General features: G+C 48.4%; 1 protein-coding gene across 2 annotated transcripts; it reads right to left on the reverse strand.

Annotated features, from left to right (window-relative positions):
- Positions 1–3,225: 3,225 nt before the first annotated feature.
- LOC311107017 (homeobox-containing protein 1-like) lies at positions 3,226–27,002 on the reverse strand (the record flags this gene model as incomplete). Of its 2 annotated transcripts, none has more annotated exons than XM_084149470.1 (9): positions 26,845–27,002; positions 24,156–24,818; positions 13,237–13,322; positions 8,854–8,964; positions 8,333–8,486; positions 7,577–7,659; positions 7,020–7,115; positions 5,156–5,331; positions 3,226–3,369 (listed from the first exon to the last, which is right to left on the reverse strand). In XM_084149470.1, the coding sequence occupies exons 2-9, from the start codon at positions 24,815–24,817 to the stop codon at positions 3,226–3,228; spliced, it is 1,512 nt and encodes a 503-aa protein (XP_084005596.1). In that variant the 5' UTR covers position 24,818; positions 26,845–27,002. The 2 variants fall into 2 exon arrangements, with proteins under 2 accessions (XP_084005596.1, XP_084005595.1); XM_084149469.1 differs by having other exon boundaries at positions 5,156–5,334.
- Between the last annotated feature and the right edge of the window lie 94 nt (positions 27,003–27,096).

Here is a 27,096-nt window from a genome sequence, read left to right on the forward strand (position 1 = left end):
AAGCTGAACACAAAGAAAATACCCTCTTTTTGTTTTTTTGGGGGGCTCTCTGGTCAGTTTGAGCAGCTCAGACAGCACACATTATCCACTGAAATAATGTTGTTAAACTGACCAAGAGTCAGAGCCATGTACCTAATCTGGGGGTGTATTCATTAGTCACACTGTAGCAAAACGTTTTGCAACAGAAACCGTTTACTCCAAACAGTAAACAGTTTGCAACAAAAACAAGTTTCTTTTGGACAAATTCTGGTAGGTTCCTCCCCGTTCTGCTGTTTCCTTCTGTTTGGTTCATGGTGAATATAACCCTGTTCTAACATCTCATCTGGCTTTGGATGGTACTGCTTGCTTTCCAATTTTAGAACGCGTCGATTGCCTTTTTCCACCTGCACATAACTGTCTGTTACATGAAAGGGAACTTTTTTATTTCTGCTGGCCGTTCGATTCAAAGAACACACGGACATGGGAAAAGAACACACGGACGTGGGAAAAGAACACACGGACGTGGGAAAAGAACACACAGACGTGGTAAAAGAACACACGGACGTGGTAAAAGAACACACGGACGTGGTAAAAGAACACACGGACGTGGTAAAAGAACACACGGACGTGGTAAAACAACACACGGACGTGGTAAAAGAACACACGGACGTGGTAAAAGAACACACGGACGTGGTAAAAGAACACACGGACGTGGTAAAAGAACACACGGACGTGGGAAAAGAACACACGGACGTGGTAAAAGAACACACGGACGTGGGAAAAGAACACACGGACGTGGGAAAAGAACACACGGACGTGGGAAAAGAACACACGGACATGGTAAAAGAACACACGGACATGGTAAAAGAACACACGGACATGGCAAAACAACACACGGACGTGGCAAAACAACACACGGACGTGGCAAAACAACACACGGACGTGGCAAAACAACACACGGACGTGGTAAAACAACACACAGACATGGTAAAAGAACACACGGACATGGTAAAAGAACACACGGACATGGCAAAACAACACACGGACGTGGGAAAAGAACACACGGACGTGGTAAAAGAACACACGGACGTGGGAAAAGAACACACGGACGTGGTAAAAGAACACACGGACGTGGGAAAAGAACACACGGACATGGTAAAAGAACACACGGACATGGTAAAAGAACACACGGACATGGCAAAACAACACACGGACGTGGCAAAACAACACACGGACGTGGCAAAACAACACACGGACGTGGCAAAACAACACACGGACGTGGTAAAACAACACACAGACATGGTAAAAGAACACACGGACATGGTAAAAGAACACACGGACATGGCAAAACAACACACGGACGTGGCAAAACAACACACGGACGTGGGAAAAGAACACACGGACGTGGGAAAAGAACACACGGACGTGGTAAAAGAACACACGGACGTGGTAAAAGAACACACGGACATGGGAAAAGAACACACTGACATGGTAAAACAACACACGGACGTGGGAAAAGAACACACGGACGTGGCAAAACAACACACGGACGTGGCAAAACAACACACGGACGTGGCAAAACAACACACGGACGTGGCAAAACAACACACGGACATGGTAAAACAACACACAGACATGGTAAAAGAACACACGGACATGGTAAAAGAACACACGGACATGGTAAAAGCAAATTATACAATGTTAAAAACAATGTCAATGTTTACAAACAAAACGTTAAGATTCCAGTAGGAATGAAAGCTCTAGAGTGCAGGATACATGGAACAGTACAGAACAGTCTCTAGTCCAATCAGAACAGTCCAATCCACAAACAGATAGTTCTCAACTGACTGTTCTGTGGCAGGGTGGCCGACTAAATCCATCCATTCCTCGCTCTCGCTCAGAATTATTAGTAAGAGGCCACCGATGCTCTACCAATGCATTGCACAAGGAAAGCGGTTCAGGGTAGCACAATGATGGAGATGAGAACCATAGAAATGGAATCACTTCTATTCTAAAATAGAATAATGTCTCTGAGAACCATATATACACACTACTACTGCTGCTACTACTACTACTACTACTGCTCCCAGGCAGGGTTGAGGTGAGTGGTGCTGGGATCAGGGCCAGTGGCACCATGTTGGGGGGAAGGTCTAGAAAACCAGCCTCCTATATATCTTTTTCACTGTGATGAGAACAGGGCAGGGTACAGTACACTGGGCTGTGAAGGTGCTGAGAACACATGGGGAAGGAAGGAAGGAAGGAAGGAAGGAAGGGGGCTGGAGTTGGATAGCTTCATTTGGTCATCTTGGCATTCCTTTACCCAGTCAGACAATCATTTGCACGCGCTCGCAGACCCACACGTCCTGATTATTACCCTTCGTCCTCCTCTCCTTCCTCCCTCAGCCACTCCCCTGCCTCTCTATCCTTCCCCCCCCATGTTGTCCTCTTCCAGTAACCCCCTCCCCTCTTCCCCATGTTGTCCTCGTCCAGTAACCCCCTCTCTTCATCCCCTCCCCATGTTGTCCTCGTCCAGTAACCCCCTCCCCTCTTCCCCATGTTGTCGTCGTCCAGTAACCCCCTCTCTTCATCCCCTCCCCATGTTGTCCTCGTCCAGTAACCCCCTCCCCTCTTCCCCATGTTGTCCTCGTCCAGTAACCCCCTCCCCTCTTCCCCATGTTGTCCTCGTCCAGTAACCCCCTCTCTTCATCCCCTCCCCCTGTTCAGTCATCGTCCAGTAACCCCCTCCCCTCTTCCCCATGTTGTCCTCGTCCAGTAACCCCCTCTCCTCTTCCCCCTCCCCCTGTTCAGTCATCGTCCAGTAACCCCCCTCCCCTCTTCCCCCTCCCCCTGTTCAGTCATCGTCCAGTAACCCCCTCCCCTCTTCCCCATGTTGTCCTCGTCCAGTAACCCCCTCTCCTCTTCCCCCTCCCCCTGTTCAGTCATCGTCCAGTAACCCCCCTCCCCTCTTCCCCATGTTGTCCTCGTCCAGTAACCCCCTCTCTTCATCCCCTCCCCCTGTTCAGTCATCGTCCAGTAACCCCCTCCCCTCTTCCCCATGTTGTCCTCGTCCAGTAACCCCCTCTCCTCTTCCCCCTCCCCCTGTTCAGTCATCGTCCAGTAACCCCCCTCCCCTCTTCCCCCTCCCCCTGTTCAGTCATCGTCCAGTAACCCCCTCCCCTCTTCCCCCTCCCCTCCCCCTGTTCAGTCCTCGTTCAGTAACCCCCTCCCCTCTTCCCCCTCCCCTCCTCAGTCATCGTCCAGGGCCTCTGTCTTAATGTCGCTGGGCACCCCTCCGGTCCGGGACAGAGCCAGGATGGTGTGGTTGACTGCAGCCATCTCCACGGCCAGAGAGATGGGGTCCTGGTGGTCCCCGTGGCCTGGACCATCATCCTAGGAGGAGGAGAGATCATCGACATGGAAAGATGTCACACCTTTTACACTTGTAATGGCTAACTTCTGCATTTTAAAGTAGTCAATTTCTTGTTCTAGTTCTGTTAGTGCATTGGCATTAAAATGGTGCACACCACCACCTACTGTGCTTCAGTGGATTGTCTTAACAGGTATAAAGCCAAAGTTGGTGATTTACTGCCACCTGCAGTTATGGAATCTTTACTCAGGAGTATAATTCATTGGCTGACCCATCCTGATGACCTGGATGGAATCCTGTGACCCTTCCTTAACCCATAGCAAAGATGATAAATTATAAAAGACATTTGAGTGACTGCTCTAATGGAGAAATCAGGTGGGACCATTCTAGCCAATGAGATGGCTGTGAACAACAGGCACAACGGCGATATAAAGTAGTATTTTTGAAAGCTGCCGAAACGCCACTTACATATCAGTGCTATGGTAACAACCTAACCATTTCGGAACTTCTATTAGATCAAATAAGCCTCACATAGAAAATTAGCAATACACATTTTTTTGGGATTAAATTCGACACTCATGGACCTCAGTACAACAATTCCTCACTTCGTGGTCTTTATTTCTGTGGACAGATTTTGGGCAGAGTAAACCCTCTCGCTTCCCCTCTTCCTCTCAGCCCATAACAAGTCCCACCCAAAGGGGCCAGGGTTCTGGTATAGAAGCACGGTTGACTGCCCCTACTGTTTTTCTTTGGTACTGCAGTTTAACTGACGCACGGCCCAGAAAGACAATTTCCGTACACGGCCACATAGAGAAGATTTGAAAATTCCTAATAAGACACTTTAGTCATCACCTTTGTGCAACAAAAAAAATAACTTGTCGCTGAGGCCAATTATTTTTTTCCATCACGCTCAGCCGAAGATACTGTTTTAACATTTTATATTAATCCGACGTCTGCCATGTTTTTGGATGACGTTATGACGTTGTCGCTATTCCCTGTGCGCGCCGAGTGCTAGTGTGCATGTGATGTTGGATATAGACGATCCATGAATCGGCGTATGCAAACGTGAGTAGATCACCTTGAAAACAACGGTCGACCATCTTGGACGCAGTCTCCAGTTCTTATTATATCTCAGTGGTACCACCCAGATGACTACTTCAAAATGGAGATAGCCCCAGTAGTGACTAGTCATCGGAGCATATTGACTGGTGAAAGATGCTGCCCATCTAACATGGGACTCTGGTTAGGGAGGGGAGCAGGCAGAGATGTAGTTGAGTATATTTACCAATAATACATGAGGCCATGTGTTATGACATTTATATCATGGCTGTGATGTGGTCATGGCTACGAGGTGAAGCCGAGTGGCAGAGAGTCGTAGACCACCACAGCCATGATACATATGTATTATTGCTTTTAACGGGTTACCAGCATTAAAAAACAAGATTCTTTCCCAAACCATACATCTTTCAACAAAACACAATGCTACATTCACGAACACTGGTTGTCAAGAGCAATTTTAGGCGTTCTCTTGTCGTTAGTTATATTCGTATTGACTGCCATGTAAAGCAAAACTACCCAAGTGCTGGTTGCCATAGCAACCAAAGTTCTGGAACTATCAATCCAAAATGGTTGCTATGGAAGCTCTTCCCCTTGCTAGCTAGCCAACTACACAGCTAACACAATCACTTCAGACTGAAGCTTGAAAGACAGCAAACTAGCTGCATTTCGTTTATAAATTACATGTCTGGGCAGATGAGACAGTGGTCCCTGGTCCTGGCTCCATACCTGTCCCTGGTCCTGGCTGCATACCTGTGTGGGTGAAGTGGGCTCCAGCCTGTAGAAGCCAAAGGGTCTGGCCATGGGTCTCTTGTCGAAGTAGGGCAGGTCACAGGCCTGTTCTGTGTAGTCCCCTCCATCGATGTCGTCGCTGTTGGAGTGGCCTCCAGGACTCTGGACGTCTATCCCATGGCTCTCCAGGATTGTGGCTTCTTGGGAAAACAGAATATAATTTCATGATGTGTAGCCTAACATGTGCGCAATGATGTGCCAAACTTTGATTTAGTGCATTATTATAGGGTAAGCATTATAATAAGCCGCCTAATATTTGCAGCCGTAGGTGATGATATATTTCTAGGACCTGATCCATTGTCAGTATCGTGGAATAAATATAATGGTAATATAAGATTTGAATGGAGAACACTGATCCGAGAGCAGTTCTTCCTTTCTTTCAATCCTACAGTATCAACATATGCCTCAACAACGCACTTAGCAAACATTCTGTCTGCGTGGTGTTTTGAGAAACGTATGTTACATCTTAAGGCCGTGGTAGGAAAGATGCTTTGTTTAAAACACTCCTAAGCCTAAATTCCATCGCTATCGGAAAACCGGGCCCTGGTTCTTTGAGTCTTTATTACAACAGATACCTATCGACCCCAAGCCACGTTACCAATATTAGCCTGTCCGCAAGCCACGTTACCAATATTAGCCCAAGCGTCCCCAAGCCCACGTTACCAATATTAGCCCAAGCGTCCCCAAGCCCACGTTACCAATATTAGCCCAAGCGTCCCCAAGCCCACGTTACCAATATTAGCCCAAGCGTCCCCAAGCCCACGTTACCAACATTAGCCCAAGCGTCCCCAAGCCCACGTTACCAACATTAGCCCAAGCGTCCCCAAGCCCACGTTACCAATATTAGCCCAAGCGTCCCCAAGCCCACGTTACCAATATTAGCCCAAGTGTCCCCAAGCCCACGTTACCAATATTAGCCCAAGCGTCCCCAAGCCCACGTTACCAATATTAGCCCAAGCGTCCCCAAGCCCACGTTACCAATATTAGCCTGTCCCCAAGCCCACGTTACCAATATTAGCCCAAGTGTCCCCAAGCCCACATTACCAATATTAGCCCAAGTGTCCCCAAGCCCACATTACCAATATTAGCCCAAGTGTCCCCAAGCCCACATTACCAATATTAGCCTGTCCCCAAGCCCACGTTACCAATATTAGCCCAGCGTCCCCAAGCCCACGTTACCAATATTAGCCCAAGCGTCCCCAAGCCCACGTTACCAATATTAGCCTGTCCCCAAGCCCACATTACCAATATTAGCCCAAGCGTCCCCAAGCCCACGTTACCAATATTAGCCCAAGTGTCCCCAAGCCCACGTTACCAATATTAGCCCAAGCGTCCCCAAGCCCACGTTACCAATATTAGCCCAAGCGTCCCCAAGCCCACGTTACCAATATTAGCCTGTCCCCAAGCCCACGTTACCAACATTAGCCCAAGCGTCCCCAAGCCCACGTTACCAATATTAGCCCAGCGTCCCCAAGCCCACGTTACCAATATTAGCCCAGCGTCCCCAAGCCCACGTTACCAATATTAGCCTGTCCCCAAGCCCACGTTACCAATATTAGCCCAAGCGTCCCCAAGCCCACGTTACCAATATTAGCCTGTCCCCAAGCCCACGTTACCAATATTAGCCCAAGCGTCCCCAAGCCCACGTTACCAATATTAGCCCAGCGTCCCCAAGCCCACGTTACCAATATTAGCCCAAGCGTCCCCAAGCCCACGTTACCAATATTAGCCCAAGTGTCCCCAAGCCCACGTTACCAACATTAGCCCAAGCGTCCCCAAGCCCACGTTACCAATATTAGCCCAAGTGTCCCCAAGCCCACGTTACCAATATTAGCCCGTCTCTTGATCTCTTTGCGTCGGTTGGCAAACCAGTTGTAGACTTTGAGGGATGTGACTCTCTCCAGGTCCGATAGCTTCTTCCCTGGAATAAAACAACATTCATGAGATTATTACGAGATCATTCCACAGATTATTATTATTATTATTGCATACAATAAATTATATTCCTTAGGGCAAAGTATGCTGATTTGTACATTTACACTTCAGTCATTTAGCAGACGCTCTTATCCAGAGCGACTAACAGGAGCAATTAGGGTTAAGTGCCTTGCTCAAGGGCACAGACAGATTTTTCACCTAGTCGGCTCGGGGATTAGAACCAGCGACCTTTCGGTTACTGGCACAACGCTCTTAACCACTAAGCTACCTGCCGCCCTTAACTTAAGGTAGCTAGGTAAGACAGACAACCAACCACATATCACAATCACTGTATGTACTTTCCTCAATAAAGCAGCTATCAGCAAAATCAGGTCAGGTAAGAAAAAGGTGTGCACGTCTTAGAACAAGAACGGCCAGCACAACGGTAAGGTGGACAGAAGGAAATACCTGGTTTCTGGATTACCGCGTTGCAGGCGTTGGCGATCTCCTCTCTCTTGGCTTCGTCAGGGTACTGGTTGTCATTGAAGTAGCTGAGGAGAGGAGAGGAGGCGACAGTCATGAGGAGAGGAGGCGACAGTCATGAGGAGAGGAGGCGACAGTCATGAGGAGAGGAGGCGACAGTCATGAGGAGAGGAGGCGACAGTCATGAGGAGATGAGGCGACAGTCATGAGGAGACGAGGCGACAGTCATGTCAAAACACAGAGATTTAGACTGCGTCCCAAATGGCACCCTATTTCCCACCTCTCTCCTTTTCTCTTTCTCAAAACCCATTGGATGAGATGGGGAGAGGTCCCTCACCTCTGCCCCTCTCATCCAATGGGTTTTGAGAAGAGAGGACGCGAGGTTGAGATTCTCCCCTATGTAGTGCACTACTGTTGACCAGGGCCCTCTCCTCGCATCTCCCCACCTCTCCTTCTCTCTCTCTCTCCCCACCTCTCCTTCCCTCTCTCCCCCCACCTCTCTCCCCCCACCTCTCCTTCCCTCTCCCCTTCCCTCCTTCTCTTTCCCTTCCTCCTCTCTCCCCTCCCATCCTCTCTCACCTCCCCACCCTCCCATCCTCATCCTCTCTCACCTCCCCACCTTCTCTCTCCCCTTCCCTCCCCTCCTCCTCTCTCCCCTCCCCTCCTCCTCCTCTCTCCCCTCCTCCTCATCTCTCCTTCTCTCCCCCCCTCATCTCTCCTTCTCTCCCCCCATCTCTTCACCTCTCCATCACAGCCAGACATTCCTTCCTCCAGGTGAAGCGACTCCCACGCCGTAGCCGGAAGTTCCCGGGGGCGGTGCTTATAGGGGGTGGGGTCTGTCTCCACTCCATCTCCTCCAGAGCCATGGGGGCGGGGCACATGTTTAGAGTGGCACCTGGAGGAGCCAATAGAGAGAAAGCATTAGGTTAAGCCTTTATAACATGTCTCGTATTCACTAGACACCAAATGGAACCAAACGGGCTGAAATTGTTTTAGTTTTCCGATGCTGAACGTTTTGAAACCTTTTGCTCAAATGAATAGGTCCCAGCATTGGAGTGGCATTCCTCAGTGACTAAGAACGTTTTCTGATAGCACCTGGAGAATTAGAGGTGGAATTGTGAAGGACTGTGTGTGTGTGTGTGTGTGTGTGTAGTTAATGCTGAGTTCCATAGAATAATATAATTCAGCAGAAGACAAGGATGTTTCCTACATGATTAACCACACAGAGAGAGCGAGAGACAGACGAACACACACAGGAGTACCTGGAGTGGTCTTCTCTAGCTGGTACCAGCGGTAGAAAGCTCTCTTCTTCTGTTCGCTGAGATCAGAGCCGTGCTGGAGCAACCAATGAGAGATCCTGCTCTGACTGATACCTGGAACCCCCCCCACACACACACAGTTTTTTTTTTAAACAGTCCTACCAGGCAATAAACGTACAGCTGCAAGTGAGACTTAGCTACAATTCTCTTCGCTTTATGTGTTATCACTGTACTGCCTGTACTTACAAACACATCACTAATGTAGCTATCATTGTACTGCCTATATACAGTGAGGGAAAAAATGATTTGATCCCCTGCTGATTTTGTACGTTTGCCCACTGACAAAGACATGATCAGTCTATAATTTTAAATGGTAGGTTTATTTGAACAGTGAGAGACAGAATAACATGTCAAAAATGTCAAAAATGTTATAAATTGATTTGCATTTTAATGAGGGAAATAAGTATTTGACCCCCTCTGAATCAGAAAGATTTCTGGCTCCCAGGTGTCTTTTATACAGGTAACGAGCTGAGATTAGGAGCACACTCTTAAAGGGAGTGCTCCTAATCTCAGCTTGTTACCTGTATAAAAGACACCTGTCCACAGAAGCAATCAATCAATCAGATTCCAAACTCTCCACCATGGCCAAGACCAAAGAGCTCTCCAAGGATGTCAGGGACAAGATTGTAGACCTACACAAGGCTGGAATGGGCTACAAGACCATCGGCAAGCAGCTTGGTGAGAAGGTGACAACAGTTGGTGCGATTATTCGCAAATGGAAGAAACACAAAAGAACTGTCAATCTCCCTCGGCCTGGGGCTCCATGCAAGATCTCACCTCGTGGAGTTGCAATGATCATGAGAACGGTGAGGAATCAGCCCAGAACTACACAGGAGGATCTTGTCAATGATCTCAAGGCAGCTGAGACCATAGTCACCAAGAAAACAATTGGTAACACACTACGCCGTGAAGGACTGAAATCCTGCAGCGCCCGCAAGGTCCCTCTGCTCAAGAAAGCACATATACATGCCCGTCTGAAGTTTGCCAATTAACATCTAAATGATTCAGAGGAGAACTGGGTGAAAGTGTTGTGGTCAGATGAGACCAAAATGGAGCTCTTTGGCATCAACTCAACTCGCCGTGTTTGGAGGAGGAGGAATGCTGCCTATGACCCCAAGAACACCATCCCCACCGTCAAACATGGAGGTGGAAACATTATGCTTTGGGGGTGTTTTTCTAGTAAGGGGACAGGACAACTTCACCGCATCAAAGGGACGATGGACGGGCCATGTACCGTCAAATCTTGGGTGAGAACCTCCTTCCCTCAGCCAGGGCATTGAAAATGGGTCGTGGATGGGTATTCCAGCATGACAATGACCCAAAACACACGGCTAAGGCAACAAAGGAGTGGCTCAAGAAGAAACACATTAAGGTCCTGGAGTGGCCTAGCCAGTCTCCAGACCTTAATCCCATAGAAAATCTGTGGAGGGAGCTGAAGGTTTGAGTTGCCAAACATCAGCCTCGAAACCTTAATGACTTGGTGAAGATCTGCAAAGAGGAGTGGGACAAAATCCCTCCTGAGATGTGTGCAAACCTGGTGGCCAACTACAAGAAACGTCTGACCTCTGTGATTGCCAACAAGGGTTTTGCCACCAAGTACTAAGTCATGTTTTGCAGAGGGGTCAAATACTTATTTCCCTCATTAAAATGCAAATCAATTTATAACATTTTTGACATGTGTTTTTCTGGATTTTTTTGTTGTTATTCTGTCTCTCACTGTTCAAATAAACCTACCATTTAAATTTATAGACTGATCATTTCTTTGTCAGTGGGCAAACATACAAAATCAGCAGGGGATCAAATACTTTTTTCCCTCACTGTATACACACTACCGTTCAAACGTTTGGGGTCACTTAGAAATGTCCTTGTTTTCAAAAGAAAAGCAATTTTTATGTCCATTAAAATAACATCAAATTGATCAGAAATACAGTGTAGACATTGTTAATGTTGTAAATGGCTATTGTAGCTGGAAATGGCTGATTTTTTATGGAATATCTACATAGGCGTACAGAGGCCCATTATCAGCAACCATCAGTCCTGTGTTCCAATGGCACGTTGTGTTTGCTAATCCAAGTTTATCATTTTAAAAGGCTAATTGATCATTAGAAAACCCTTTTGCAATTATGTTAGCACAGCTGAAAACTGTTGTGCTGATTAAAGAAGCAATAAAACTGGCCTTCTTGAGACTAGATGAGTATCTGGAGCATCAGCAATTGTGGGTTCGATTACAGGCTCAAAATGGCCAGAAACAAATAACTTTCTTCTGAAGTAAAGAACTTTCTTCTGAAACTCGTCAGTCTATTCTTGTTCTGAGAAATGAAGGCTATTCCATGCGAGAAATTGCCAAGAAACTGAAGATCCCGTACAACGCTGTGTACTACTCCCTTCACAGAACAGCGCAAACTGGCTCTAAATGTGTGTATATATATATATATATATATATATATATATATATATATATATATATATATATATATATATATATATATAGGCAGTACAGTGATAGCTACATTAGTGGTGTGTGTATATACAGTGTATCCGGAAAGTATTCAGACCCCTTGACTTTTTCCACATTTTGTTAGGTTATAACCTTATTCTAAAATGGATTAAATTGTTTTTTCCCTCTCATCAATCTACACACAATACTCCATACTGACAAAGCAAAAACAGGTTTTTAGAATTTTTTGCAAATGTATTAGAACCCCCCCCCCCCCCCCCTGAAATATCACATTTACATAAGTATTCAGACCCTTTACTCAGTACTTTGTTGAAGCACCTTTAGCAGCGATTACAGCCTTGGGTCTTCTTGGGTATGACGCTACAAGCTTGGCACACCTGTATTTGGGGAGTTTCTCCCATTCTTCTCTGCAGATCCTCTCAAGCTCTGTCAGGTTGGATGGGGAGCGTCACTGCACAACTATTTTCAGGTCTCTCCAGAGATGTTCGATCAGGTTCAAGTCCGGGCTCTGGCTGGGACACTCAAGGACATTCAGAGACTTGTCCCGAAGCCACTCCTACGTTGTCTTGGCTGTGTGCTTAGGGTCGTTGTCCTGTTGGAAGGTGAACCGTCAACCCAGTCTGAGGTTCTGAGCACTCTGGAGCAGGTTTTCATCAAGGATCTCTCAGTACTTTGCTCTGTTCATCTTTCCCTCAATCCTGACTAGTCTTCCAGTCCCTGCCGCTGAAAAACATCCCCACAGCATGATGCTGCTACCAGCACCACCATGCTTCACCATTGGGATGGTGCCAGGTTGGGACGTGACGCTTGGCATTCAGGCCAAAGTGTTCAATCTTGGTATCATCAGACCAGAGAATCTTGTTTCTCATGGTCTGAGAGTCCTTTAGGTGCCTTTTGGCAAACTCCAAGCGGGCTGTCATGTGCCTTTTACTGAGGAGTGGCTTCCGTCTGGCCACTCTACCATAAAGGCCTGATTGGTGGAGTGCTGCAGAGATGGTTGTCCTTCTGGAAGGTTCTCCCATCTCCACAGAGGAACTCTAGAGCTCTGTCAGAGTGACCATTGGGTTCTTGGTCACCTCCCTGACCAAGGCCCTTCTCCCCCGATTGCTCCGTTTGGCCAGGCGGCCAGCTCTAGGAAGAGTCTTGGTGGTTCCAAACTTCCTCCATTTAAGAACGGAGGCCACTTTGTTCTTGGAGACCTTCAATGCTGCAGACATTTTGTAGTACCCTTCCCCAGATCTGTGCCTCGGCACAATCCTGTCTCGGAGCTCTACGGACAATTCCTTCGACCTGATGGCTTGGTTTTTGTTCTGACATGCACTGTCAACTCTGGGACCTTATATAGGCAGGTGTGTGCCTTTCCAAATAATGTCCAAACAATTTAATTTACCACAGGTGGACTCCAATCAAGTTGTAGAAACATCTCAAGGATGATCAATGGAAACAGGATGCACCTGAGCTCAATTTCGAGTCACATAGCAAAGGGTCTGAATACTTATGTAAATAAGGTATTCTTTTATTTTGATTTTTTATAAATTTACAAAAATGTCTAAAAACCTGTTTTTGCTTTGTCATTATGGGGTATTGTATGTAAAGTAATTAGGACAAAATTTCATTTATTCATATATATACACATCACTAATGTAGCGATCACTGTACTGCCTATATACTTAAGTAGATGTCTGGTGAAATAAAGGCTATTCAATTCAATCCTATGTCTGTTCGAAAGTTGATTGCTGTGTGAAGCTTGTAGTGTGGGGTTGTCAATTATAGTGGAAGCTTCAAGGTCTTACTGACCTGGGCCACCACAGAATGTGTGTGTGTGTGTGTGTGTGTGTGTGTGTGTGTGTGTGTGTGTCCTCACTGACCTGTGACCTGAGCCACCACAGCCTGAGAGATTCTCCTGTTCCCCAGAAAGGACTTGATCTCCTCCTTGACGATACTGCTGTCCCTCCTGCACGCGAGCACACACACACACACACACACACACACACACACAGACACACACACACACACAGACACACACACACACACACACACACGACAGTACATAACTAAACATAGTTACGTTTGCTTTGTAAAATATGGACCGGTGTGTTTCCACTATCATGTAGTAGGGTGTCCAATCAAAAACGCATCTTTTGACCAACCTGTAAGAAAACCAAAAAATGGATCCACACCTCAAGTCTCCATCATAATCCATTCAAAGTGATTGGAGTTTTTAATCCTTGTAGAATGGCCAGAATTAGGGTGACTAAATCAATGGAGACCAGAGGAAGAAAGTGGTGAAATGTCAGGAAGAACGGCACGTGTCAAGCTAGGCTGGATGCTGTGAGAGAACGAAAGCCGCTGGCTACCTGACAGGCTCACTGCTGAACTCGTCACATGTCTTCTCCAATCCACAGGACATAAAACAACATAGAGGTTTAAGATAGATATTGATTTGGAGAAATGACATGTGGTATTTTCATATTTGAGTATACGCTTTTCATATTAATTCCTGTGATTTTTAAGGAAGATTTCTCGCAAAAAAACAAACGCATCTGTGAAATGTCAACGGAGCACTGAGATTTTTATTTTCCCAAAGCCTTTTACATTTAATTCAGCTCGTGTCACGCTAATTTATCTTTTTGCGACAAGCGGAAACAACTTTGAAGACGACGACCACGAAATGTAAAATCCTCAAAAGTTATGAGAAACCTGCACCGTTATGTAAAAAAAAATCCAACTTTTTGGATATAATGTCAATGATATGTTAGAGAAAGACCCCACTGAACGATTCAGAACATGAAGAATCATATTTGTCTTGTTAAAATGTATTTTGTAACATAAGGAAGTACAATTTAATCTCCAAAGCTTGCTTTCTGGACAGAGTGGGTGGACACCCTACATACAGACAGAGTGGGTGGACACCCTACACATACAGACAGAGTGGGTGGACACCCTACATATAGACAGAGTGGGTGGACACCCTACACATACAGACAGAGTGGGTGGACACCCTACACATACAGACAGAGTGGGTGGACACCCTACACATACAGACAGAGTGGGTGGACACCCTACATATAGACAGAGTGGGTGGACACCCTACACATACAGACAGAGTGGGTGGAAACCCTACACATACAGACAGAGTGGGTGGACACCCTACACATACAGACAGAGTGGGTGGACACCCTACATACAGAGTGGGTGGACACCCTACACATACAGACAGAGTGGGTGGACACCCTACACATACAGACAGAGTGGGTGGACACCCTACACATACAGGCAGAGTGGGTGGACACCCTACATACAGACAGAGTGGGTGGACACCCTACACATACAGGCAGAGTGGGTGGACACCCTACATACAGACAGAGTGGGTGGACACCCTACATACAGACAGAGTGGGTGGACACCCTACATACAGACAGAGTGGGTGGACACCCTACATACAGACAGAGTGGGTGGACACCCTACATACAGACAGAGTGGGTGGACACCCTACATACAGACAGAGTGGGTGGACACCCTACATACAGACAGAGTGGGTGGACACCCTACATACAGACAGAGTGGGTGGACACCCTACATATAGACAGAGTGGGTGGACACCCTACATACAGACAGAGTGGGTGGACACCCTACATACAGACAGAGTGGGTGGACACCCTACATACAGACAGAGTGGGTGGACACCCTACATACAGACAGAGTGGGTGGACACCCTACACATACAGACAGAGTGGGTGGACACCCTACACATACAGACAGAGTGGGTGGACACCCTACATATAGACAGAGTGGGTGGACACCCTACACATACAGACAGAGTGGGTGGACACCCTACACATACAGACAGAGTGGGTGGACACCCTACACATACAGACAGAGTGGGTGGACACCCTACACATACAGACAGAGTGGGTGGACACCCTACACATACAGACAGAGTGGGTGGACACCCTACACATACAGGCAGAGTGGGTGGACACCCTACATACAGACAGAGTGGGTGGACACCCTACATACAGACAGAGTGGGTGGACACCCTACACATACAGGCAGAGTGGGTGGACACCCTACATACAGACAGAGTGGGTGGACACCCTACATACAGACAGAGTGGGTGGACACCCTACATACAGACAGAGTGGGTGGACACCCTACATACAGACAGAGTGGGTGGACACCCTACATACAGACAGAGTGGGTGGACACCCTACATACAGACAGAGTGGGTGGACACCCTACATATAGGCAGAGTGGGTGGACACCCTACATACAGACAGAGTGGGTGGACACCCTACATACAGACAGAGTGGGTGGACACCCTACATACAGACAGAGTGGGTGGACACCCTACATACAGACAGAGTGGGTGGACACCCTACATACAGACAGAGTGGGTGGACACCCTACATACAGACAGAGTGGGTGGACACCCTACATACAGACAGAGTGGGTGGACACCCTACATACAGACAGAGTGGGTGGACACCCTACATACAGACAGAGTGGGTGGACACCCTACACATACAGACAGAGTGGGTGGACACCCTACACATACAGACAGAGTGGGTGGACACCCTACATATAGACAGAGTGGGTGGACACCCTACACATACAGACAGAGTGGGTGGACACCCTACACATACAGACAGAGTGGGTGGACACCCTACACATACAGACAGACAGAGTGGGTGGACACCCTACACATACAGGCAGAGTGGGTGGACACCCTACATACAGACAGAGTGGGTGGACACCCTACATACAGACAGAGTGGGTGGACACCCTACACATACAGGCAGAGTGGGTGGACACCCTACATACAGACAGAGTGGGTGGACACCCTACATACAGACAGAGTGGGTGGACACCCTACATACAGACAGAGTGGGTGGACACCCTACATACAGACAGAGTGGGTGGACACCCTACATACAGACAGAGTGGGTGGACACCCTACATACAGACAGAGTGGGTGGACACCCTACATATAGACAGAGTGGGTGGACACCCTACATACAGACAGAGTGGGTGGACACCCTACATACAGACAGAGTGGGTGGACACCCTACATACAGACAGAGTGGGTGGACACCCTACATACAGACAGAGTGGGTGGACACCCTACACATACAGACAGAGTGGGTGGACACCCTACACATACAGACAGAGTGGGTGGACACCCTACATATAGACAGAGTGGGTGGACACCCTACACATACAGACAGAGTGGGTGGACACCCTACACATACAGACAGAGTGGGTGGACACCCTACACATACAGACAGAGTGGGTGGACACCCTACACATACAGACAGAGTGGGTGGACACCCTACACATACAGACAGAGTGGGTGGACACCCTACACATACAGGCAGAGTGGGTGGACACCCTACATACAGACAGAGTGGGTGGACACCCTACATACAGACAGAGTGGGTGGACACCCTACATATAGACAGAGTGGGTGGACACCCTACATACAGACAGAGTGGGTGGACACCCTACATACAGACAGAGTGGGTGGACACCCTACATACAGACAGAGTGGGTGGACACCCTACATACAGACAGAGTGGGTGGACACCCTACACATACAGACAGAGTGGGTGGACACCCTACACATACAGACAGAGTGGGTGGACACCCTACATATAGACAGAGTGGGTGGACACCCTACACATACAGACAGAGTGGGTGGACACCCTACACATACAGACAGAGTGGGTGGACACCCTACACATACAGACAGAGTGGGTGGACACCCTACACATACAGACAGAGTGGGTGGACACCCTACACATACAGGCAGAGTGGGTGGACACCCTACATACAGACAGAGTGGGTGGACACCCTACATACAGACAGAGTGGGTGGACACCCTACACATACAGGCAGAGTGGGTGGACACCCTACATACAGACAGAGTGGGTGGACACCCTACATACAGACAGAGTGGGTGGACACCCTACATACAGACAGAGTGGGTGGACACCCTACATACAGACAGAGTGGGTGGACACCCTACATACAGACAGAGTGGGTGGACACCCTACATACAGACAGAGTGGGTGGACACCCTACATACAGACAGAGTGGGTGGACACCCTACATACAGACAGAGTGGGTGGACACCCTACATATAGACAGAGTGGGTGGACACCCTACATACAGACAGAGTGGGTGGACACCCTACATACAGACAGAGTGGGTGGACACCCTACATACAGACAGAGTGGGTGGACACCCTACATACAGACAGAGTGGGTGGACACCCTACACATACAGACAGAGTGGGTGGACACCCTACATACAGACAGAGTGGGTGGACACCCTACATACAGACAGAGTGGGTGGACACCCTACACATACAGACAGAGTGGGTGGACACCCTACACATACAGACAGAGTGGGTGGACACCCTACATATAGACAGAGTGGGTGGACACCCTACACATACAGACAGAGTGGGTGGACACCCTACACATACAGACAGAGTGGGTGGACACCCTACACATACAGACAGAGTGGGTGGACACCCTACACATACAGACAGAGTGGGTGGACACCCTACACATACAGACAGAGTGGGTGGACACCCTACACATACAGGCAGAGTGGGTGGACACCCTACATACAGACAGAGTGGGTGGACACCCTACATACAGACAGAGTGGGTGGACACCCTACACATACAGGCAGAGTGGGTGGACACCCTACATACAGACAGAGTGGGTGGACACCCTACATACAGACAGAGTGGGTGGACACCCTACACATACAGACAGAGTGGGTGGACACCCTACATATAGACAGAGTGGGTGGACACCCTACATACAGACAGAGTGGGTGGACACCCTACATACAGACAGAGTGGGTGGACACCCTACATACAGACAGAGTGGGTGGACACCCTACATACAGACAGAGTGGGTGGACACCCTACATACAGACAGAGTGGGTGGACACCCTACATACAGACAGAGTGGGTGGACACCCTACATATAGACAGAGTGGGTGGACACCCTACACATACAGACAGAGTGGGTGGACACCCTACATACAGACAGAGTGGGTGGACACCCTACACATACAGACAGAGTGGGTGGACACCCTACATACAGACAGACTGGGTGGACACCCTACACATACAGGCAGAGTGGGTGGACACCCTACATACAGACAGAGTGGGTGGACACCCTACATACAGACAGACTGGGTGGACACCCTACACATACAGACAGAGTGGGTGGACACCCTACACATACAGACAGAGTGGGTGGACACCCTACATATAGACAGAGTGGGTGGACACCCTACATACAGACAGAGTGGGTGGACACCCTACATACAGACAGAGTGGGTGGACACCCTACATACAGACAGAGTGGGTGGACACCCTACACATACAGACAGAGTGGGTGGACACCCTACACATACAGACAGAGTGGGTGGACACCCTACACATACAGACAGAGTGGGTGGACACCCTACACATACAGACAGAGTGGGTGGACACCCTACACATACAGGCAGAGTGGGTGGACACCCTACATACAGACAGAGTGGGTGGACACCCTACATACAGACAGAGTGGGTGGACACCCTACACATACAGGCAGAGTGGGTGGACACCCTACATACAGACAGAGTGGGTGGACACCCTACATACAGACAGAGTGGGTGGACACCCTACATACAGACAGAGTGGGTGGACACCCTACATACAGACAGAGTGGGTGGACACCCTACATACAGACAGAGTGGGTGGACACCCTACATACAGACAGAGTGGGTGGACACCCTACATATAGACAGAGTGGGTGGACACCCTACATACAGACAGAGTGGGTGGACACCCTACATACAGACAGAGTGGGTGGACACCCTACATACAGACAGAGTGGGTGGACACCCTACATACAGACAGAGTGGGTGGACACCCTACACATACAGACAGAGTGGGTGGACACCCTACACATACAGACAGAGTGGGTGGACACCCTACATATAGACAGAGTGGGTGGACACCCTACACATACAGACAGAGTGGGTGGACACCCTACACATACAGACAGAGTGGGTGGACACCCTACACATACAGACAGAGTGGGTGGACACCCTACACATACAGACAGAGTGGGTGGACACCCTACACATACAGACAGAGTGGGTGGACACCCTACACATACAGGCAGAGTGGGTGGACACCCTACATACAGACAGAGTGGGTGGACACCCTACATACAGACAGAGTGGGTGGACACCCTACACATACAGGCAGAGTGGGTGGACACCCTACATACAGACAGAGTGGGTGGACACCCTACATACAGACAGAGTGGGTGGACACCCTACACATACAGACAGAGTGGGTGGACACCCTACATATAGACAGAGTGGGTGGACACCCTACATACAGACAGAGTGGGTGGACACCCTACATACAGACAGAGTGGGTGGACACCCTACATACAGACAGAGTGGGTGGACACCCTACATACAGACAGAGTGGGTGGACACCCTACATACAGACAGAGTGGGTGGACACCCTACATACAGACAGAGTGGGTGGACACCCTACATATAGACAGAGTGGGTGGACACCCTACACATACAGACAGAGTGGGTGGACACCCTACATACAGACAGAGTGGGTGGACACCCTACACATACAGACAGAGTGGGTGGACACCCTACATACAGACAGACTGGGTGGACACCCTACACATACAGGCAGAGTGGGTGGACACCCTACATACAGACAGAGTGGGTGGACACCCTACATACAGACAGACTGGGTGGACACCCTACACATACAGACAGAGTGGGTGGACACCCTACACATACAGACAGAGTGGGTGGACACCCTACATATAGACAGAGTGGGTGGACACCCTACATACAGACAGAGTGGGTGGACACCCTACATACAGACAGAGTGGGTGGACACCCTACATACAGACAGAGTGGGTGGACACCCTACATACAGACAGAGTGGGTGGACACCCTACATATAGACAGAGTGGGTGGACACCCTACACATACAGACAGAGTGGGTGGACACCCTACATACAGACAGAGTGGGTGGACACCCTACACATACAGACAGAGTGGGTGGACACCCTACATACAGACAGAGTGGGTGGACACCCTACACATACAGGCAGAGTGGGTGGACACCCTACATACAGACAGAGTGGGTGGACACCCTACATACAGACAGAGTGGGTGGACACCCTACACATACAGACAGAGTGGGTGGGTGGACACCCTACATACAGACAGAGTGGGTGGACACCCTACACATACAGACAGAGTGGGTGGACACCCTACACATACAGACAGAGTGGGTGGACACCCTAAACATGCAGACAGAGTGGGTGGACACCCTACATAAAGACAGAGTGGGTTGGACACCCTACATACAGACAGAGTGGGTGGACACCCTACATACAGACAGAGTGGGTGGACACCCTACATACAGACAGAGTGGGTGGACACCCTACATACAGACAGAGTGGGTGGACACCCTACATACAGACAGAGTGGGTGGACACCCTACATACAGGCAGAGTGGGTGGACACCCTACATACAGACAGAGTGGGTGGACACCCTACATACAGACAGAGTGGGTGGACACCCTACATACAGAGTGGGTGGACACCCTACATACAGACAGAGTGGGTGGACACCCTACATATAGACAGAGTGGGTGGACACCCTACATATAGACAGACTGGGTGGACACCCTACATACAGACAGAGTGGGTGGACACCCTACATACAGACAGAGTGGGTGGACACCCTACATACAGACAGAGTGGATGGACACCCTACACACAGACAGAGTGGATGGACACCCTACACACAGACAGAGTGGGTGGACACCCTACACATACAGACAGAGTGGGTGGACACCCTACACATACAGACAGAGTGGGTGGACACCCTACATATAGGCAGAGTGGGTGGACACCCTACATATAGACAGAGTGGGTGGACACCCTACATATAGACAGAGTGGGTGGACACCCTACATACAGACAGAGTGGGTGGACACCCCTTGCCTATTGCAATTTCCCTTCAATTGGTTTTAGTGGGCTGAAAGTAGGTGCCTTTGAGACCTGATCTGACGAGGTGTAAGACGGGGTGTACATCCATAGCTGCCTGCAAGTACTCGCTGTTCCACACTCTCTTCAGATTTCACAGATCGAATGAGTCACGCCTCTTCCTCCATCCAGATCAATATCCTCACTTCTCCCTCACTGAGGCGCAGCTAAAATTAGCTAGACCCACAAAGAAAGGCTGCTGCTTATCGACACCACAAGGCTACATCCCAAATGGCACCCTATTCCCTATATAGTGCACTACTTTCGACCAGATCATTATGTGCCTTGTTCAAAAGTAGTGCACTATATAAGGATTAGGATGACATTTGGGACAGGCCTTAAATCAGGAGGTGGGAGGGAGGTGGGAGGAGGTGGAGGGAGGAGGAGGGAGGAGGTGGGTGGAGGGTGAAGAGGAGCAAGGTGGAGCAAGGACGATAGGAGGGGGAAGGAGGAGGTGGGTGGGTGGGTGGAGGAGGTGGAGGAGGGTGAGGGAGGAGGAGGGTGAGGGTGGAGGAGGTGGAGGAGGAGGAGGGAGGAGGAGGGTGAGGGAGGAGGAGGGTGAGGGTGAGGGTGAGGAGGGTGAGGGTGAGGGAGGAGAAGGGTGAGGGAGGAGAAGGGTGAGGGTGGAAGAGGGTGAGGGTGGAAGAGGGTGAGGGTGGAAGAGGGTGAGGGAGGAGGAGGGTGGAGGAGGGTGAGGGAGGAGGAGGGTGGAGGAGGGTGAGGGTGGGTGGGGGAGGAGGTGGAGGAGGGTGAGGGCTAACTGCTAAACCCAGCAGAGCCGAGAGAACAGAAAGAAACAGGCACCTAAAGGGGCGATCTGCAGTTTAAAAGTACAAAAATGGATGTACCAATCGTAGATTTCTCCTTTAAGATAATATCTTGAGTATAGAGGATAAAGTGGGGGGTGTTGAACGCAGCACCATACAACCCCGCAGCAGCACTCTGCAACATGAGACTGATCTGATCCCAGGGCTGCAGAGCGAAGGGGAGAATGTTTCTGAACGCTGCTACCCTTACAGGACATGATGTAACATAATGCACGTTCTAAGAGGGGGCAGACATGGTAGCAGGGCTTTTAACATTATAGTTACTGTACATCACAGCTATGCATTCATCCTGTTCTCCTGTTAACATAACAGATGCATAACATCAGCAGGATGACTGTTTGCATACATTTCGGTATGGGTGGCCCTCGCGGTAACTGAACCCACGACCCTGGCGTTGCTCTACCAACGGCCATAAACAAGACCACTCGTCCTTATTGCATTGCTCAAGAAGCATCAGATCAGAAACACAGCTTTAATAATAGTTCGTAAATAGTAAAAGTGGTAGCCTAAATGTTTTCATGCTTTTTAAGTGTGTGAAAGACAAAGCGCATCTGTGACTGATTTAGTCCTGATGGTGGTGGACTGGTGTATAAACTGATTTAGTCCTGGTGGTAGTGGACTGGTGTATAAACTGATTTAGTCCTGATGGTGGTGGACTGGTGTATAAACTGATTTAGTCCTGATGGTGGTGGACTGGTGTATAAACTGATTTAGTCCTGATGGTGGTGGACTGGTGTATAAACTGATTTAGTCCTGATGGTGGTGGACTGGTGTATAAACTGATTTAGTCCTGATGGTGGTGGACTGGTGTATAAACTGATTTAGTCCTGATGGTGGTGGACTGGTGTATAAACTGATTTAGTCATGATGGTGGTGGACTGGTGTATAAACTGATTTAGTCCTGATGGTGGTGGACTGGTGTATAAACTGATTTAGTCCTGATGGTGGTGGACTGGTGTATAATCTGATTTAGTCCTGATGGTGGTGGACTGGTGTATAAACTGATTTAGTCCTGATGGTGGTGGACTGGTGTATAAACTGATTTAGTCCTGATGGTGGTGAACTGGTGTATAAACTGATGTAGTCCTGATGGTAGTGGACTGGTGTATAAACTGATTTAGTCCTGATGGTAGTGGACTGGTGTATAAACTGATTTAGTCCTGATGGTAGTGGACTGGTGTATAAACTGATTTAGTCCTGATGGTGGTGGACTGGTGTATAAACTGATTTAGTCCTGATGGTAGTGGACTGGTGTATAAACTGATTTAGTCCTGATGGTGGTGGACTGGTGTATAAACTGATTTAGTCCTGATGGTGGTGGACTGGTGTATAAACTGATTTAGTCCTGATGGTAGTGGACTGGTGTATAAACTGATTTAGTCCTGATGGTAGTGGACTGGTGTATAAACTGATTTAGTCCTGATGGTAGTGGACTGGTGTATAAACTGATTTAGTCCTGATGGTAGTGGACTGGTGTATAAACTGATTTAGTCCTGATGGTGGTGGACTGGTGTATAAACTGATTTAGTCCTGATGGTGGTGGACTGGTGTATAAACTGATTTAGTCCTGATGGTGGTGGACTGGTGTATAAACTGATTTAGTCCTGATGGTGGTGGACTGGTGTATAAACTGATTTAGTCCTGATGGTAGTGGACTGGTGTATAAACTGATTTAGTCCTGATGGTAGTGGACTCTCTCTCTTAGACTGGGTACCAGTCTGTTTAGCCATCATCCCACTCATTGTCATGCCAAAGAGTACAAGAACTGGCACAAAACAGGTTCTGGATTACAGGCACAGAAATATAGTTCTATTGACCCCACCCTGACCCCTGACATCATCACTGACCTCATGAGCTCCTCCACCTTGTCATCGATGTCCAGCTCCTCCTCCGTGGCCTCGAACCCGAACGCCCTGGCGGCCGCCGCGCTGTTCATTGGGTAACGCGGCGGCGAGAGCTTCCCATTGGGCGTCGCCGCCAGGCTGTCCCGCCCTCCGTTCTGCACCATGGCGACCAGCGACACCGGGGAGGAGAGGACGGCAGAGGGCGGGGGCGGGCCGGGCGGTGGGGAGGTGTCGTAGCTGTTGCTAGGCGAGGGGGAGAGCCCCCCGCGTGGAGGGAGGTACTGTGTCTGTGTGGCGGTAGAGTTGGTGGAGGAAGAGGCCAGGGCGGTGTTGGTAACACTACTGCTCCCAATACCACTGGTGGCATTAGTATTATTACTACTACAGGAAGAGGATGTTGTAGAGGAGGTGGTGGCGGCAGAAACAGAGGCAGTGTTGTTGGGGGTGTTGTTTGTGGTGGTGCTATTGGGGTCGGACACAGAGCTGCTTGCTCCTCCCACGTAGGAGGTGCGACGGCCAAACTTGTCCCCGTGCTCGCGGTCAAGTCGGTCTAGGGTGTCCAGGGCGTGGAGGATCTCCTGCTTGGTCATGCCCGTACGTCGCAGCCTCTGGAGCAGGTCGATCTGCTCGATGGTGAAGCGAGGCTCATCTGTGTAATGAGACATCCTGGAGGAGAGAGGAAGGGGGAGGAAGGGATGGAGGAGGGGGAGAGGGAGAGGGAGAGGAAAAGGGATAGGGGAGGGTTGGGAGGAAGAAGATCATGAGAGAGAAAGAGGAGGGAGAAGGAAAAGTAAGAGGAGAGGGGGAGTGGAGGTGTGGGAGAAAATAAAGGAGGGTGCTTCTTTTGGGACCAGCAGGCAAAACATGTAAAGTCACCTTGAAAGCAGCAGCGGATGCTAGCTTATAGTCATTCTACTGCATTGTAACCAATAATAAATGCACGTCCCCCGCTGCATGGTTTTCCATAGGCTAAACATTTTTCTGTATGGTTTTCCATAAGCATTTCACTGTGTTATAGAAATCAATAGAATCATAACCAGGTTGCGGCACATTTTCCATCTTACGAGACATTGGCTGGTAATGTATGACTATTGACCACTAGATCCATGCTCGCACTTTACATTGGATTTACATTCAGTTCTAGAACAACCATACTACAAATCAAATTTGATTGGTCACATACACATTTATCAGATGTTATTGCGGGTGTAGCGAAATGCTTGTTTCTCTAGCTCCAACAGTGCAGTAGTATCTAACAATTCACACAATCTAAAAAGTAAAATAATGTAATTAAGACATATATAAGTATTAGGACGAGCAACGTCGGAGTGGCATAGACTAAAATACAGAAGAATAGGCTATAGCCCATTTCTAGCTTCTCAAACCTGACAAGTAAACTGCCATTTTCATAGTCTGCCACTATTTGGGCTATGCCAGGTTTAGTAAACCATCACACCTTTAACCCTGTCTGCTGCTAGCTACAGTCCTAAACAATTTAAATCATGTAGCCTGACTAACTTTTCTAATCTATTGCCCATCAACAATAGTGATAGAATAGAGACAATTCTGAAAAGGTGTTGTCTTTGAACAATTTGTTACAGGGATTATTCCCTTTCTCTTAGTTGACAGTTAGCCTAGAGCAGCGGAGGCTCAATCACTGCTATTGTATTCATTACCTACCCACCTGAGCAGGAGCTATTTACACAGTTAACTGTTAACTAGGCCGTAGGTTAGCTAGCAAAGCTGGGTTAACCAGAAGGAGCACAAAGCCAACAAAAGGTTAACTTCTAGTTAAACCACAAGACATGGTGTGTGTGTGTGTGTGTGTGTGTGTGTGTGTGTGAGAGAGACTGTTATAAAACTAATTTCTCCTCAGTTCTGACAAATGATGTGTATAAATATAAACCCATCATTGGTTGACACAATCCTTCAGTTGTGTCTCCTCTGACAGATGGCATGGGCCTAGCTAGCAAACACACTGGTCACTACACACGTTCCTTGGTTCCTTGTGATCTGCCCTTCTTTATGCGGTCTAGTATCTCAACTGTGGTGCTGCATGTTTGTAAGGCTCTTTAGGTCTGTAAAAATTTCTCATGGCACCACCCATACCCATCCACAAATACGTTTTTTTACAACTATATCTTCCTTTGGTTATATAGGTAAATTGGTGCGTAAATTAGCTGCATATTTCCGTAGAGTTGCACATAACTGCACATCTGCGAAACGCCCAGATTCAAACACAAAATAATTCACACAGATAGCACAGGAATTCGTTTACATTAGCCATTCTACAATGCATTACCGTTAGCTACCTTGCTGGTAAACAAAGGCCGTTGGTACAAAAACTGTTACTGTTACCGTAGCTGAAAACAGAGCTAGTGCTAGATAGTCGTTGGCCTTTCTAGACCGCCCTATCGAGTAAAAATAGACTGGCATAACGACATTAGCTAGCTACGGCTTGCTAGGTTATTGGCTCGCTAACTCAAAATACTAATGCATCTGACTTTTAGCCATGCACTTCGCTAGCTCGTTAATCAGACAACAGTTTCAGTTTAATTTTATGGGGTGGTTATTTTTTACCAGATTGTAAGATAGCCAACTAACTGCTAATCCACCATTGAAAATAATGTATAGGCTAACTGATTGTAGGGCTAGCAGCTAACGTTAGCTTGCTAAATACATCAGATCTTACCTTACGTAGCTAGCTATCTCGATGTGGCTCTGGACACTTGACCATTAATATCGCACCACCACAAAACAGTGTGTGGCGGGGAAATGCCACTTATTAACAGGCGCAACACATCGATCAACCACCAGATTGTAGCAAGAGTGCCCGGCCCTTTTACTAGATTTCAATCACAAGCGGACTGTTTGCCTTTGTCTGACTGACAACAGCCATATTGATAGAAACACCTTGATGATAGTTACATGGGAGTTGTAGTTT

Source organism: Coregonus lavaretus, assembly GCF_964263955.1.
Source record: "Coregonus lavaretus genome assembly, chromosome: 31".
Lineage (NCBI taxonomy): Eukaryota > Metazoa > Chordata > Actinopteri > Salmoniformes > Salmonidae > Coregonus > Coregonus lavaretus.